General features: G+C 42.2%; 1 protein-coding gene and 1 long non-coding RNA gene across 10 annotated transcripts in view; one reads left to right on the top strand and one right to left on the bottom strand.

Annotated features, from left to right (window-relative positions):
* Nucleotides 1–17,731, bottom strand: part of STARD13 (StAR related lipid transfer domain containing 13) — a 293,148-nt gene that overhangs the window by 5,275 nt on the left and 270,142 nt on the right. For all 9 annotated transcript variants that reach the window (XM_064409024.1, XM_064409026.1, XM_064409025.1 and 6 more), the window contains 7 exons: nt 15,075–16,453; nt 13,485–13,658; nt 11,310–11,469; nt 7,114–7,312; nt 3,821–4,028; nt 2,818–2,932; nt 1,839–2,060 (listed from right to left, as the gene is read on the bottom strand). In XM_064409024.1, coding sequence (XP_064265094.1) covers nt 1,839–2,060; nt 2,818–2,932; nt 3,821–4,028; nt 7,114–7,312; nt 11,310–11,469; nt 13,485–13,658; nt 15,075–16,453 — 2,457 coding nt within the window. The remainder of the gene's footprint in view (nt 1–1,838; nt 2,061–2,817; nt 2,933–3,820; nt 4,029–7,113; nt 7,313–11,309; nt 11,470–13,484; nt 13,659–15,074; nt 16,454–17,731) is intronic.
* LOC135294153 (uncharacterized) lies at nt 137–1,843 on the top strand. Its single transcript, XR_010356308.1, has 3 exons — nt 137–373; nt 470–537; nt 1,173–1,843. It is a non-coding gene; the product is annotated as an uncharacterized LOC135294153 (long non-coding RNA).

The raw sequence follows: 17,731 nt of genomic DNA, 5'->3' as shown, positions 1-17,731 counted from the left end.
TTAAGAGCATTCTTATTTCCTTGCTAATCATTACTATTATTGCTATTGCTGTTGCTCTACTCGTCCTGGATGGAAATCTGAAGTGATTCATTACTCTGCTCTCATGACAGAATATATCTGGACTAGTTCCCATACTGCCAGTGAGGTTCTGCATTACCTCTGGTGTCACAGACACTTTTCCAAGTCCAAACAACCGAAGTGTAATGACAAATATGTGTCTGCTGAAGTAAAAAGAGATGAGAGACTAAAACTCTGGGCTGAAATAAAGCAACTGCCTTAGGCAATCTTATACACTACCTGGGACTGAAGGTGCATTAACCCTCCTGTTTAATTCTGGGGGAGCAGAACATACATTGATTCAATTATGTGTCAGGTACACAGATGTTTGCTCCTCAAAATAGCTGCAAGGGAGGTGTTGGGAAAACACCTTTCAAAGTGCACAGACTATTTGCTAACTCCTTGCTCACAGATCCTGTTTCTTGGAACACCTCCACAGCTTACATTAAGGGGAGCAGAAATTGCTGGGCTATGCACAAGGTGAATATCCTAGACTGCACACATGCAGCTTTTCTGCATGGTTTTAGGGGTCCTATTTCAGGCAGTAAACAAGTTAACTGTAATCACTGGATCTTGCAAGCCCTGCTTTTCTAAACCTTCCCTACCCTACCATTGTCATATACCAATGTGAGAACTTTGGAAACCTCTAATACCTCCCATGGACCCAGGACTGTTTCCTCAGAAACCCACCTTCCTCACCTCCCACCTTAAATTATTTCATGTAGCAATTCTTTCTCCCCAAAGCTTTCAGTTCCCCATTTCCCCTGCCCTGGAGCCCCAAACTCCCAATCCCCTCTGTAGTCTCACAGGTCCTTGACCACCAGCCATAAAGGGCTCTATTGCCTCTCTCCCATCTCCCACATCCTGCTCCCACCTGAGCCCTGTTATCCTCCCCCCAACCTCCCACAGTCCCTCGCTGGAGAGGTCACTCGCAGAAGCTGGCTACAAACCACAGTAACTGCAATTTCTTTGCCCTTACAGAGGGGTTGCACTTTCCCAAGCTGGGATAATGCTGCCTCCTGCCCCCTCACCATCCAGATCTCACATTCCTCCCAGTGCTCTTCTCCTGCCTAGCTAGTGTCACCCACCCATAATCCATCTCCTCCTCTTTCTAGCTGCTGCTGGTTTGGAGACCTCTGCTTTGATACTGCATTTCTGGCAGCCCTGAACTCCATTCTCTGCAGGGACCCTGCAGCATCCTCTGCCTCACTGCAGTGGTCTGGCTTTCTCTAAATAAGTGATGGAGCCTAAAACAAATTCAGAAATTTTAATAAAAGCTGCAGTATCAAAAATCCACATAAAAAAAAGGACAAAAGGATCAGGGATAAAACATACCTGCTTAAAAAAGCATAGAAGAGCCTGAAGAAGTTTGGTAATTACCTATGTTCTAGCTGTGTTCTCCAAACTGCTAGCAAACTTCAAGAACTGGTCAGAAACTTTTTATTTAACTTTGTCCACCAGTCAAAGAGCTTGCCCAGGTAATGTTCTCTGTTGTTTAACATCTCAGCTCACTCTCTGGTTGTGTTGTTCACTTACTTGATCTATTTTGGAGATCCCAGCTTGCTTTCTGTGCCTTTTTCTGGAATCTCATACTTGAATCACTATTGCATTACATTTAAACTGATTTTACTAATATTTTAAAAACTAATAATAATGAAAGAGTGCCTTGCCAGAAAGAAGGGTGTGAGTTTTGCCATGCAACATGCCATGTGAGTGGCCCATAGCTAAGCTGCATTTTGCTTTGGTTTCTTTACTGCTTCTTTCATGTCTCCCCAAATTACCTTTTTGTAGGCGAGTTCTGTGTTCTCTACACTGGAACATGTGACCCATCCTTTGAATTTCTCTTTTGCTTCTTTCTGGAGATTCTGCATGAGAGTTTCCAGGTACATCTGATAGTTCCCTCCTTCCTCATCCACTTGTTTCCCAAGCTCTTCCAGGGTAGGAGAATGCACTTCTGCATCAACATAGGAGTTTCGGGACTGGGTGATCATCTCATGTGGGACCTGTGCCACAGAAGGGAGGGAAAACACACAGGGAAAATCTCCTGCTGAGAACTTTTCCTTAAGACAATGTGTTTCTAGGCTGATGGACCATTCAACATCCAATTTTATGAACCTAGGATCTGTAAAATGCACACCAATTTCTGTCTTTATGCAAGATGAGACATCAAAGTAGTCTAATAAAACAGCCCTTGGCTCAGAAGAGCATTACTCATGCAGAACTGTGTTAGACTGATCAACTGGATGTCAATACACCACTTGGACTCCTTTAGCCCTCAGAAATATTGCCTTGTGCTTCTGGGAAAGAAGATATGAGCATTTGCTCTCCTCCAGCTGCAGTGTAAGTAGCTGCAGGAATGACTGCAGGTCTCTGTGTGATTTTTACTTTATTGCATGACACACAGAAATAAAGTGTATAGGCAATTATTTTTAAGATGAATAAGTTTTAATTGAGGCGTTAAAAGCATTGTAACAAAATTTTACACTAGCAGATTTTTATTTGAATTAGTCTAAAATTTCTGAATCCAGTGGTTTGGGTTGAAAACTGTCACAGAATAATTACCTTGAATCTTTTGAATACTAAAAGGGAACTGCCATAAAGAAATGAGATAAATAAACTTTGTATGAAGCAAGTTTACAAATAAGTGAGGCACCAATCTCTGAGCTAACACAAGACAGAAAATATAAGCGTAAACATAAATACTTCAAAGGGTGTTGAATTATGTGGCCATGAATAATGCTGTTTGAGTCTCTCACTCACCTCAAAAAGTTTGTTGCATTCCATTATCATGTGAGCAAGTCCCTGAGTAGCTGCCAGGTTTTCACTGAGGTCCTTCTGATCTGGCTTCCCTGTTGCATATTTTTTCTGTATTACTCTGTAATTGAATTCAGTATCTCAGGTAAAGAGCTGAATCTTTTTAATATGAAAGCAAAAACCAGCAGGATACTCCCAACATCAGAGAGAAAAACCCCCTATCTTTAGTTTCTATTTATCAACAAGACTGCTCAAACTGCTGGGCCTTTTTTAAAGGAAAAATGTTTACCTCAAATATTGCTCAGCCAAAGGTAAAAGCAGGAAAGGTTATGCATATCCTGCATGATGTGTTGTACATTTTGAAATGGATTTTTAACAGACATGATGTGAAGTGGTTTACATTGTTACCTCTTAAAGCCCTTGTTCAGACACAGGTTATACATGTACTTGACCAAGAATCTCAGTGCATTCTGAACCAGATGGAAGGGAAAAAAGTCAAGAGGCACCACTAATGTTTAGCTGGGCTATGCCCTGTTTAGTCTACTCTCACCATGTTACAATTTTAATGTGGCCTGAAATAAACCCTGTTTCCTGAATGGCAGAATGTAGACAGTAAAATGAAAGTGAAAAAAACCCCACTCATTGAAAATCTACATATCAAAATCTTTTAAAATATGGTTAATCTTTGACTTCAACCAGAGAAAAATCAACCCCTTTTCCTTTACAGAAGTCAACATTACTCATGCAAAACTCACTAGTGCCCTATTGAAAATTCCACAAGGAAAGCAGGCACTGCATGTTCACAACAGACAACCTGAAATGCCTGCTGGGCTTGTGAAAACAAGTGTGCTTCTGGCTCTGCAGCAGGGGTTTTCCCCTCTTACTGAAGCCATGCCCTGTTTAATGTGTGCTGGAAAGCAGATGGCTTGGAAAATTTTTCCTGCATACCACTGAATGTATTACTCCGTATTCAGGATGTGACTATTTATAATGCTGAGAAGAAACATACCTTGGTGAACTTTCTTTCTTCACTATATTGAGATGGAAGAGGGAAGGGGCCAGACAGACAGCGATGTTCATGGGAGTCATCTGATTTTCCTCCACGGAGGTGACGTCGCTGAGGAAGCAGAGCAGGGTCTGCAGAACCTCCCTGTTCTCGTCGGCCATGAGCATGATGGCCGCCTGCACCGCCTGCAGCCGCTGCTCCTTGGGGACATCTGGGGAGGAGCAAGGGACGTCCAGGGGGTCAGTTGTAAGATCAGGTGAGGAGCCGGAAAGAATAAGTTAGCACAGACATTCACAGTGCCCTCGAGTGCTCAAAACTCACGCAGATGTGGTGCTTAGGGATGTGTTTCAGTGGTGGACCTGGCAGTGTTAGGTTAGTGCTTGACTCACAGAGGTCTTTCCCGACCTTAGCGATGGCTTTGTGAAGGGGCAGATGAGAGGAGAGCAAGGGGAAAAGATCAGCTGCTCCTGATCTGTTCCTCTGTCTGCTCCTCCACAAAGCACAACTTCCCTTGCCAGTGTTTGGCATTTCTCTGTTTGTTTGAAGGGCTGCTCCCAAGAAAGACACTGGACTTCATTTGAAGTTTGTGAAGGGAGAATAGCACTCAGTACTCATAGCTTTAAATGGTATTTTTGAGGTTTTCTTTGTCCCATGGCAAGACAGAAGTTTAAGTTTTAGGGAAGCTTCAGGAACACTTAGATTTGTGCCCTAAACCGTAGAAGAGTTTGATGAAAGAAGTAATGGAAATGCTTAAATAGCACTTCAGACAGATTCTCTTCTGAAACTACCATAAGTTCTCTCAGTTTGGACTTCGAGTCCTCCTCTGGGTATTACATACTCTCTATAAGCGAGTGGAAGAAGAACAAAAGCAGATTTACAGTAGAGGGAACAGCCAGCTTTTAAGATTTGACTGCTAGCCTTGTACAAGCACTTTATTTTAAAAGCTTTCAGACATGAAAGACCAAATGAACACAGCTCAATACTTCTAAAGTTTCTGAAAGCAGCAAGACCAGGTTTTTCTGAGAAGTCAGGGGAGCCTTTGCTATATTCATGCAATGTGTCTTTTCTTCCCACAGCATCTCCTCGTAATCCCTCCCTCCCCTTTATTGTTGCTCTGATGGGTCTGGTACATGAAGCAGAAGATCATCCAGTGCTTCAAGTCACAAGTAAACATTAAACAACTGTGAGTTTTAGGAAAAGGGAGAAAGTTTCATCAGTGGTATGGCACATAGACTACTACACTAATAATCTCATCCCAAATCCTATGTGTTACAGCTATTCAAGCCATTCTGGATATATGAAAAAGATCTTGGATATATGAAAAATATCTTCAGCGAGTCCCAGAAAATCAGAAATCTCTTGCCAATACACTAGGAGAGGAAAAATCCTTGCTAACTTCCTATTAACAATTTGTTAAACAGAACAAAGAGCAAGAAAAGGTCTCAGCTACAGATTGGTTTAATTGCAGATGTTATCCCAGAAATTTTCAACATTTTTATTTCTGTAAAAGGAGTTTTGTCAGTACTGTCTGGAACAGAAAAATATATTTGTTGTTGGTCACATGGAAAAAAACCCCTTGCTACCCATTCTTCATCAAAACAGTATTTTCTGGTGTCTACAGAGCCCATATTTTCTTGTTCCTACCTTGGTGTAAAGAGACTTATCCTCAAGTCTTTCTGAAATCCTTTAACACCTGGTGCATTTTAGCAATCTTAGCTCATCTTTTCCCCTTCTGACCAATGGAAAGAGAAGTTCCTCAGATTTCCTGCTGCAGCACCACACAGACATTACAGAGTCAGCACATGCCTCTTTTTACATTTTTTTCTTGGCTGGTCTCAATGTTTCCCCATTCAGCCTCATGTCTTGGAAAAGGAGAGCCCTTCTGGCTCCAGACCTGCCTATGCTGATGCCATTGGGGTCTGCCATCTCTCTCTTCCTGTAGCAAGGGGTTAATTTACTTGCAGTCTCTTCAGTGCAAAGAGACATCCCCAACTTTCATCAATAGTTTAGAGGTAATTTGTTTCCAAGGACATGCAGAACACGTCCTTACAGTGGATAATCTTCTCCTTGGCCACCTCCCCATGGAAATGATTGTGACTGCCACTTTATTAGCAGCCAGAGTTCCTGTTGCTTTTCTGAACAAGCTTATTAATGTGTGTGCAGGCAGACAGCTTGTGAGCAGGAAAAAAGAAGGGGAAATGATGGTCCAGGGCTAGGCACCAACTCTTGCAGTTAACTTGTGTCCCAAGACATTGGGAACAGCCAAACTCACTGAATTTATTTGCAGTGCTGTCTCTCACATGCAGAATCCCAGCGTTCTCTAGCAGCTACAGACACTGTGGTGGTAAATTCATTAGTGACTGCACACCACAGACAGATTTTTACAGTAAAGGGAAGCAACGGAAGTATCTGAGATTCTTAAGCACTGGGATTACACAGTGTTTTAAAATGGCTTTCTATTGTTTTGGCAGCTGAAAGTCTGCAAGTGAAAAGACTAGACACACTTTTCTTTAGTGCTTCCAGTTATTTGGCTTAGGCTGGCTGCAAAGTGCTGGCTGACTGGCCCTCATAATGGACATTGTCAGGAAAAAACCTCTAATTCCTCTGGCTGTTCAGTGTTTTCCTCACTGTTTATTTCTCCCTCAGTCTGGAGAAGAGATTCACAGTCATTTCCTGATTCACAGGGACTTTCATTATTCTGATGCATCTCAGATTTTTCTGAAGATTGCTTATGCTGGAAAGAAAAGAAGAAATCCCCTGGTTTCTTTCTTTCTCTATGAGTTCTTTACATAGAGCTTATGATCTACATGAAGGCAGCTTGTTTTTGCATGTACATTTTATTGACTATAATGAAAAAACAAATAATCAGAAGTCACAGCAAGGAAGGGGACTGCAGAGACACATATTCTCATGGTCAAGTACCACTTCTCCATGCTCAGAAGACTCACTTATATTGAGATATAAGTGCATAAAATGGGCACACGGTTTAAAGAAATCTGACAAAAATATGAGTCTTTATGCTCTTTGTGTCTGGCAGCCTGTTCTTCTTCTTTCTGATTGTGAGGCTGGTATGAACATTGTCTTTCCATTAATTTGACACTGAAATGTTTAGGTGGTTCTAAAGACCTGTTAGTGAAAGATTTTGAGGGCAGAGGGGTTTTATGTATCTCAAAGGCCAGGAGAAAGAAACCTATCCAGTGTTAACACACCAAAATAATTTACAGTACATTATTATATAACATATAGCAATTTCTAATTGTTTATAATAAGAGAAATATGTAGGAATATCAACTTACATTGATAGATGTGCAGAAAAGTCTCTCCTAGTTTACTTGTGAGGAGAGGTTCTGGCAAGTCCCTGAAGAATTGCTTGACCATGTCAGCCACATCGTATGCTGACTGGTCTTCATAGCTGACGTTTTCTGGGGAGCTCTCGTTCATCTGACGCAGGGCCTGGATTCGGGATTTCACTCCAGATTTCCGAAACAGACCCACCTAAAAACGGACCGTGTTGAGTTGGGTAAAGGGGAAAGTGGCACTTGAAGAATATATATCTGGTATACACATTTATGTGGGGACTTGGGTCATGACCAAAGCTTGGGTTGCTTATTTCACTCTAGGCAAGAAGGAGGAAAATGTGCAAATGCAATTGACGGTCCTACAAGTCTCACAGGCAAGCACAGGCTCCCACAGAAGGATTGCAGGGGTTAATAATGCTGCTGCTCTCTGTCCCATCCTAGAGAGATGGTTCAGAGTGCCTTGTGGTTTCTCTGCTGCCTGCGAAGTTTAAGCAAGATGCTCTGCTGATATAAATCAGCCTGGCTTTCTTGGCTTGGGTGACTGTCTGTTGATTTACTCCAGCTGAGAATCTGGCCCCTCATGTTTATTTGGGTATATATTTTGAAGACTAAAAAGAAAATATTATGCTTAGCTAAGTAATAAATGTTGTGGGAAAAGATTCAGACTTCCTGGTAGAGCTTTAAAATCAAGATTAAATGTATTTTTTCCCTTTCAAGCTCTTTGCTTCCAAGAGTTCTCCCAAATCCCACTGAAAAGTCCAGTTCGAGAGTGGGGGCCACAGAGGGATTACTTGTGCAGTGTCACTAAGATACATTTTTATCCTGTTTGCTTTCTATTTTGAAAGGAAGTGGTAATTCTTCAAATGATGCCTTCAAGGCAGGGCTGCCCTTTCTTGTCCTTCTCCACCGGCGGAATTCCCCCTGGGGTGAATTCCTGGGCCTCAACCGCATTATTTATTCCCAAGTGAGTTTACAGTGTTTCATTTGGGAAGTGTTAACACTGTTTTTCCTTCAGTTTTGCAGGGAAAAAGGTGAAATATTGAGACAGACCTATGGGAAAGGCACGTTTCCAGTTAGGAATTATAGACCCTTTTTCCTCTGTGGTTGCTGTCTTGCTGGTGATCCGTGCAGCTTCCTGCATGGCACAGTCCATCAACAAAGAGCAAAGGCAAGGGAATAATGCCTTCTGGCCTTCTCCCCCTTACTTCCAAGTAAGAAGCAGCACAGAGTTCACAGAGGACCCTCCTCTCTCTAGAACACCTCCCACGCTCACCTGGAGGGTATTTAGGACTTTGGTTAACTGCACATTCATGGCACTAATGACAAAGATCACAGCTCTGTGAGGGGCTATATTTATTTAATTACTTATATGGAGATGAATCACTGCACCAGACTGGCTGTGAGGCAACTCTTCTATGTCTTCTTACTGATGAATTTTGTGTCACTTGAGAGCTAAATTTATGTACAGGAAGTAGAGAACTGGAGTGTTCTGTATTTACAATCCCAAGTGAAGCTCTGCTCTTCTTCCTGGCAAGAGCATACAAGAAAGAGCATCCAGCTCTTTTCATCTGGTTTTTCCTTTCCTTTCTCTTTCTCTTCTTATTTTTAAAAGCCTTTTCCTCTTATAAATGTGCGCTGAAGATGAAGAAGACAGACTTGCTAATTCTGTCCAAAAAAAAGTTTTGGACTGTGGTAGATAAATGTCAGACCAGAGGCTCAGTTCTCTCCTTTTGATGTAAAGTGTTCTTGCTGGGATAAACAACCATTAAAAACTTCTGATTTGAGAGGTCAGATGTCAAATCTCACCCATGCAATCTCCAGCTGCACATCATTCTACTACTCTTGATCTCTGTTTAAAGACATTTATCCAGACTCCTATTTCCTTTTTTTTAATTAATGGAAAAAATTATTAATGAATCATAGAGTTCTTCACTCAATAGAAAAAGATGTTTTAGGCTTTGTTATGCATTATTACAGACTTGTTCTGTAAATAAAAAGGGACCAAAAATCCAGAGGTTAGTCTGTCCCAATCTCTTTACTATCCTCATGCTGTGTGGATCATCTTCCCTACAAGCAGCCATATGATGCATGACAGAAATAAAGATGCAGTTGGAAAAGGCAAAGCAGTTTCTCTTTCACAAAGTGAAACTGAATTACACACCCTACAAGTAACTGTGGGGCTCCACATACCAGTTTAGGGATTTCAGTGGCAGGAGCCAGAACTTGCAATGCTTTAGAGCAACCACAACTTTACCAAGTGTGTTCAGTAGAAGCTCTGACACCTGTTCTGAACTCTAGCCCACCTTCTGCAGTGCACAGGAGAGACACATAAAGCAGGATGCTGGGGAAGCTGCAGCCTGCCCAGGTCTCTGTCCAGGCAGATTTTGAATTAAATGGGAACAAAGGAATAACTGTAAAGCAGAGGAACTGAAATGCCTGGAATGTTTTTGCCGAGAAAGGTTTTTGGTAAAAAAGATATTTTAAAGGATACCAAATTGTAGTTCTCTTCTTTCTTTTTTTTTTTTTTTTAATCAGCATTTTTCCAATTTTACTATAAGGAGAACCCACAGCTGAACTGAAATTCACACAGCTCTGATGCTTCCCAGCCCATAAACACAAATGGAGCAGATAGTTGTGTGAGGCTTCCAACACCTTTTAATTGCCTCAAATCTCTCAAGAGCTTTTTCTTTTTCCTTTATACTCCCTTTTACATTCCCTCCAATTAATCCTCTCTCTCTCTTTCTTCCTCTTGCTCTGCTTCTTAGCTGACAAGCCTATCCCTATCCTTACATCTCCTGTTCCTCTTATTTGGGCGTCTCCTCCTCCAATCTCATCACTAATTCCAGGCATGCTGCATCACTTTTCTTCCTACACTGGCTTTCCCAGCTCAGCACACAAACCCAGATGAGCACTGTGGCAACCAGGCATGTCAGCTCCTGAATATATCACTTCTTCTTGTCTCCATGCACATTTCCCTTTCATCCTCTCTTAATAAATTTCTGACAAGCTGTTGATCCCTCCCCTCAGCTCCCGCAATACATATGGCTGGCAGAACTCAGCTGACTTTAACACTGTGGAGTTAGATGTCAAGGTCTGACCACTACAGGATCCCTTTACAGAGAGAGCTGATAGGAAGGACCTGTGTCTTTCCCACTGCCTGCAAAGGGAAATGGTTGTGATTCACTGGAACACATTTAACTTTCAGATTTCAGTTTTGGGGAAGATGACTGTCACCCAACAAAAAGCCTGAACAGCAAACAGAATGGTGATTAGAAAATGTGGAGATTCTAATCAGGCTAATTCCACCCTTTTTATGTACTGAGAGCTAGGAAAGCAGCAAAGTCTGCAGAGCAAAGTGCTGGTTGCTCCATTCAAACGTACAACTATCTAAAGGCAGTTATGAAAGAGGTCATATCACATGAGGTCAGTAACAGCAGAGGACTGAACATAAACAGCCAGGGGGTTTCTCCCAGTCCTATGCTCATAAAAATGTACATCCTCATCCTCAGGGGAAGAACAGTAAAAATATGATTAGTATGTCTCTCTGTAGCTAAAGTGAATTAAAAAAAATTGAAATACTTTGAGCATGAGGGTGTCCCAGCTGGCTTGTTGTAGCTAAGAACACTATAAAAGGCAACATACCATAATGGCTTTGGCATTGAACCCCTGCTGACCTAACTATCTGGATGTATCTGACTCTGTCAACAGAATACTTGGAATATTTTGCTGAGTTTGCTCTCTATTCTTGGACTTTTCTGTCTTTGCTAAGTAAATAAAACCTTTTGTACCATATCTTGTGAAATGGTGGATGCAGTTAACCCTCAATGTCAACAGTCAAGCATAAGCAGTACAGATACGTGTAGAAGTGAGGAGTCCTGATCCCTTCCCAGGTTTCATTCAACATACATGAAGATCTCAAAATGTTCTTTGAAGTAGACTGTGATATACAGATCAGCAGGACTGTTACAGCTACAAAATTTAAACAGGTTAGCTGGATACAAATCTCAAAATGGAAAACTTTTAGTTTTGGCACCAACTATCAAATCACTTGAAGATATTGAGGCCCAACATGAGAGATAATAACCTTCATAATCTTCAAATAATCCTGGCACTTAGTACAAAAATGCTGACTATTGCTTGCTTAAAGTGGCTTTTCAGAAAAAACCAACAAGTCCATGGAGTAAAGCTCCTACCTGGTCTAGACAGTTGCTCCGTAGGTAGCGCAGGGCTTGTTGTATGCTCTGGGGAAGAGGCTGCCCTGTTCTCTGGACATGAACTATCAGGGGCACACCAAAGACATTCTTGTCCTTGTAGTCAGGGACTTTCATCCTCTTCATGAACTTTGGCACAGACCTGAAAATTAACATGAATGGGCTGCATGAAAACATCAGGGTATTTACACACCTTCTGAGTAACACTACTGACAGAAATTGGTAATTGGGGCCTCTTTAATAAAGATGGTGAAATAATGTTTAATGCACAATACACAGACACTTTACAATTTGCATAATTGATTAATTTCTTATTGTCTGTAAGTGGATGGCCTCTAAGGTACAGCATAACAATCAGTTCTAACAAGAACCTCTTACCACACAGGTGAAGCCAATAAGGTTTAAAACATCTTTTAGGGACTCAGGAATAGCAGAGCAAACCTGAGTGGAGAGGGTATCTGAGGGAAAAGGAGGTTCAGCCCTCTAACATACTGAATGATCTTTGATCTTCTACCAGTTACATGATTTAGTATTTCTATTGACTAAAACTTTATGATAAGAAATTATGGTGGGAAATCCCTATGTGTCAGATTCCTCCCTTGTGTTATATGACTTATTCTAGTTGAGTAACTTAAGTGAAAGCTGGTGAGCTTGCTTTCTTTAAAAAATTGTGATGAAAACAAGAGCCAACTGGATGTGCTTTTTGGGAGTCATGGAACTAAAATAAAAAAGATGAATATGACCTGAATGTGACTAAGAGTTTTGTCATCTGTGTGGGAAGAAGTAAAAACTCATTTCAAATTACCTACTGAAGAAGTACAGTGCGTAACTCTGCAGCTATTTACAGTGCCACTCTTAAAAATCCTTAGAGACTGATTATAAAAACTGAAGAAATATCTCTCAGGATGAAAATATTGTACAAACAGTAGGACTTAGAATTTGCTGTATTCTCGTCTGCTTATTTGGTGTTGGGTAAGGTGGGATTCATTTCAGTGCAGATGCCAGCTAGCCACTGCACCAAAGGAGAGCAGTGACATGGGGATTAATTTTACTGAATTTTATTTATCTTACAGAGATTTAGAAAGAGTCAGCTGTCTGGGCTACCTCTCTACCCACTCTAGAGAGAGACACCTTTGGAAGGTGACCCAAATCCTCAGCCTTGGATATAGTGGGCTGCTTTGGGGTTGCCTGTCTCTTTCCTCTGACCAAAACCATCCAACCTAACTTTCTCAGATTAGATTTATAACAGATTTTAACTTTTGCTAATGACTGATATCAGTGAGGTGAATCTCACATTTTTCAATTGTATCTATTTTTCCATTTCTAAGGGAAAACTCGTCTTAATGTAGCTCACAGATGAATTTAGTGGGATTTTGGGGAGGTGATTTCAGCATGAAAATCACAATATAAATATCAAGTCATTCTGTATCTGGACTGGATGCCTCAGTGTATTAGGGAAAAATTCTGCCATCCTTTTGACTACTTCTCAGATACTTTTAAACTCTTATTCATGCCCATTTCCATTTCTGGTGTACCTCAGTCTGTGGGGCTGTCTTGTACCATGAAACATGCAGGTTTCTGTAGCCAGCTGCTAGAGAAGGAGCCACACAGTGAGCATTCACATCCATGTGTGCTTCCCTCCACTCCCTGAGTCACCAGGTAGCTGTCACAGCTGCCAGGGCTGCAAGCTCCCTCTAACACAAGTCCAGGCCTAGGCCAAAGCCTGCATCTTTGATTTGTAGAGAAAAGTCCCATAACTATTCTAACCCTTCTTTTAAAGCACAAAAAAGCAATATCAAACACATGAAGCAGCAGCTGTTTCTTTTTGAATCACCAAATGAATACTGGGTAGGACTTACTGTAAATTTTTCCTACTTTATAGTCACTCTCTCCTATTCCTGTTTATTTTTCTGGAACTGTAGCATTGTTCGAAAGGCCAGGGTTGTCTCTTTGTTAGAGCACAGGAATGAAGCCAGATTTCCAGGATCTATTTCTCACTTTGCCAACAAGCCACGAGGCAGCAATGGATTAAAAGGGACATTTTCAAATCCCACACTTGAAGTCAATGGTTCCTTCTAATTGCATTTACTTACCAACAGAGTTAGGAGAAACTATTTTCTTCTAAAAAGTCTCCTTCCAGTTACCAGGGGTACTCACCAGGTCCAGCCATGTTTGTTTGACATGGAGTACTTTTCCATGATGGCAGTGAGACGAAGCAGAGAGAATTTTTGCAGTAGATTCAGCTGGGCTGCTGACTGGTTGCTGATGTGAAGCGATGCAATGGAGTGGCTCAGGCGATGAGAGATTTGGAAACTCTGCCATCGTAATTGCCTTCAGCAAAAGAAATCATAGAAAAATCAGAGAACTGCTTTGGTTGAGCAGAAAAGATGGTGTACTGTGAGACAGGGCTGGGCTATGTATAAAACATACATAAATACACACATGTGTGATGGCTTGCGGTGTGTCAGCTGAAAGGAAATGTACCTTGGAGATAAATGCAACAATTTAGTCAATCTCTTTAATTTCAGAAATGCTCAAGTTTTGTCGTTTTAACATTAGATTCACAAGTGGGGGTGGGTCCTGTCCATATACCTGGGGAAGCAGTGCTGCCTGCTCTGGTCTTTAGCCCACACACTTCTAACAGGATGTGGGAGATTTAGAGACAAATGTTCTTTGCCTGACTCAGAACTGGTGTTTGATGCCTAGTTCCTCATCTCCCAGGGGACTGACCTGACCACTGAGGTATTTGGAGATGAGATTCTCCAAACAGCTCTGTTATTAAATGTTGAATGACTTTTTCAAAAAAGGATTAAATCCTGAGTCTCCTTAGCTAGAGCTATAACCACCAAGCTATTGAACCATTCACATCTTTTTACTTTCTCTGTATACCGGATTAACCAGAAAAAAAAAAAAACAACCCCAAATTTTATTTTCTTATTTTACTAAATATAAGTTCTGACTCAAATCCTAAAACTTTGGCACTGCTCATTTACTCAGTAGTTTCTTCCAGTCCACTTTCACTTTTGTGGTGGTGGTGAGCAAGCACAGGCAGCAGCAAACCATGGCATGGCAGAGTCCTCTGTGAGGGTGTGACAAGACTGACAGCAGACCAGAAAATACCAGTATTATCAGAAAATACAGGTATGTTCTTTTTGCTTTTGCACTTACAAAGCCAGTTTAGACCCACAAAGGCATTTGCCCAGGACCATTGGTACTTGGCTCATCACTCTAACTTTAAACAGGTCTGTAAACTATCAACAAAATTCCACTTTTCGCTTTATTAAGAAGTCAGTCATTCACCATCCTACCCATGTAAGGGGCTGGGGCAGCATAGGAAAGTTCTCTTTGAGCACAAAGGGACACATTTTTAAAGCAGATCAGTGCGTTAAAAAAGTGCATAAAGCTACAGATCATAAAGACCTAGGTACATGACTTAGAAGCCAAATTAAAAATACATCCTACAACATATACAGGGTCCTGCTATGTAATCAATGGATTATCAAGGGATAAAAAAACCCTTTGTTTGCTCTATTAAACCAATTCTGCATTGATTCCCTGTAGGAATCTCCACAGCAAGATGTCCCTTCCCTCAAAATCCCACCTTTCCCTGGGAAGCCCCCATTTCCATACAGGATGAACACTACTGTAATGGTACCCTGTGCCTTCTGACTGCCAAGCTGAGAACCTCTGCTTCATTATATTGTATTTCACAGTCTGTGGCTTTGTATACAAAATTTTGCTACTTACCTGCTTGGCCTTGTGAGCGATGCTCCCACCCCAGAGTCCCTCCTGTCCCTAACACCAGTGGCTTCAGATTCATTCAGGGATGTTCCATCTCTGTCCATGTCACTCGGGGTGGTCCGGCCATCAGACACAGAGTTTCCTTCAAAATCAAGAGTGATCTGTGTAGGAGACTGGAAAGGCAGTGATGGGGATTCCCTGACTGACACGTCACCAACTGGCAGACCTGGCAACACCTTCTTTGACCAGCCATCTACCACCTCCTGCAGTCCATTGACATGTTGCAAAATGTCATCCAACTGAGGAAAAAGGACATCTTTCTCTATGTCCAGGAGGTCCCCAGTACTAGCATACAAGTGGGAACCTGGCACATTGTCATAAATACTAATTCTGCTCTCTTTAGGACAGCAGGCCATCAGTCCAGATTCCTTTGGAGTAGAGCAGTTCTGTTTTCCCAAAGAAATGCTGCCTGTCCTCCAGTTTACACTGTTACTGTTGTCTGTAGGTGAGAGGCTTTCGATAGAAAGTGCCTTTGGGAAGGTCCCTGGTTTGTGATCCTTGGGAATGTGCACAACCAAGTTCTCTTGGGAATGGAATTCATTTTTGCGGTTTTGGTCCACCACTTGCCGTAAGGCCGTTCCTGCCAGGACATCCAGGTCCTCCAGGTACATCCCACCTCTCTTGTTTGCTTCATGGCACTTGCGTTCCTTCAAACACGGTGTGCTCACCCCGCTGCTGCTGTTTTCAGACTGACTGCTGTCACTGCTGGATTTGGCAGAAAAGGGAAGCCCTCTTTTGACTGAATCTTGCCCCAAATTCTGGAGATCACCATTGACTATCTGTACACAGTGCATGTCTTTCAAGGATTTTGGCTCAAACTGGAGAACCGGTCCGCTGATCTCTAAAGGACCTGTTCTTCCTGAGCCTTTTAGTTTTCCATGCACAGCTTTTGCTTTTAGCGTCTCCATGCGTTTTAGAAAGGTTTTCGCTCTGGCTCGTGTTGGATTTTCATTCTTCAGGCCGTCCTTGGGGGACGGGGCAGTGTTTATTGCAGCGGAGTCCTGCAGCAGCGTGCTTTCCACATCATGATGGGCAGAGCAGTCGCAGGCCTCCCTGGCAGCACTGGTGGTGCCAGATTGGCTCCTGTTGTCACTGCCCCCACTGCTCTCGCTGTGGATTGATGAGAGCTCAGGTTCGCTCAGATCTGTGAGGACGCTCTCGCTGCTTGTCGTGTTTTTCATTTTAATGTCCCCAGAAGAGCCATGTCTGTCAGATCGGTGAAGCAGAGCGTCAATGTCGTCCACCCGAGACCATCGTTTGCTGGTTCTTTGGAAAGTCCATTTACTACTGATAGCACAGAGATCTTCTTCATCTGAATCTTCACTCTGGGAAAAAAAGCAAGTGGCGCATGTTAAAATTGTGTGCTTTAACTTGATATTTGAATTAATGCAATTGGGCTGCTCCAGGTGAGCAACGGGCAACAAAGTCTGTCTGAGCCAAGTTTGTGGAAGGCTGGTCATCAGTCCTTTCATAACACACTCTTTCATTTAATTGTAAAGACTGCAAACATCTTAACAAGAAAGGAATAAAAGCCTGCTCCATCTTAGGAGTCCCACTGATACCTCTTGGCTTCCACGGACTGCCTATGAATTGTGTAGGGCTGATGCTCACAGTGACTGTTTAGGAAAAAGAAAATGTTTTGAAAGGCCAAAGTAAAGGAATCCTGATTTGCAGGGATGGTGTTAAGATACACATGGTAAAGACAGGGAAGTAGCTGGGTACTACAGCAACGTGAGCTATTTAAAAATCCAAGACAGCAAATATCTGGTGCTGCACGTAGGTTTGCAGTGAGAACTAAATAAACATCTATAAACTTCACGGGCCAGATACATCTAACAAGATTTATGTTTCAGGAATATAACGACAGATAAATAATCATGATGCTTAAAAGAACAGTAAAAAAATATTTGGCAGTATTGGTTAGGGTGTGTCTGAGTGCAGGCAAAGGAAAGCAGAGAAGGCAGCCATGGGGGTGTGGGCACGAGGAGCAGCCAGGCCCAGGCTGGGATGGGGCAGCATCTGCAGCTGAGGTGAGCTTTCCTACAGTGGGCAACCACTGCCTTCATTGCTGTCATCAGTAGAGGCACCCCAAACTTGATGACATGCAGCCTGCCCCACTGTCTCTGGCTTCTCCCAAGGCTGCAGCACCCCACAGCCCTTCCTGGTCTCATCCCTCAGCCTCAGGTGTGCAGAGCTGCGCTGATGTTTAGGTAACTCCAGGAGCTGCTCTGCAATGCACAGAACGTGTGTCTTGAAAAAAAAATTTAGATAAAAAAACCTCACTCTATGACATTTTTCTCATCTGTCTGCTCAAACAAAAAAGATACCTCTTCAGCACGAAGCCCACAGTTGCTAATGAGTATCCTTTTCCTGACTTTGAACTGGACTTGTACTGCATTATGCTTGTGCATTTGTTTTAAAGCAGAACAAACTAACTTCACCTACATGACATTCAAACAGCTCTTCACATTCTTGGAAGCAGTATGAAGGCAGTAAAATATGACAGGCTGTCAGACTAAAATGAGGTGCTAAACCAGAAAGACTATTTTGGGACTGGAAAAATTCTCATTTTAAAAGTCTATTATTAGAAGTATTTTTATGTG

The sequence above is a fragment of the Passer domesticus genome, chromosome 2 (genome assembly GCF_036417665.1).
Source record: "Passer domesticus isolate bPasDom1 chromosome 2, bPasDom1.hap1, whole genome shotgun sequence".
NCBI lineage: Eukaryota > Metazoa > Chordata > Aves > Passeriformes > Passeridae > Passer > Passer domesticus.
The sequence above is the reverse complement of the archived record's forward strand: the minus strand, read 5'-3'. Positions and strand labels throughout refer to the sequence as shown.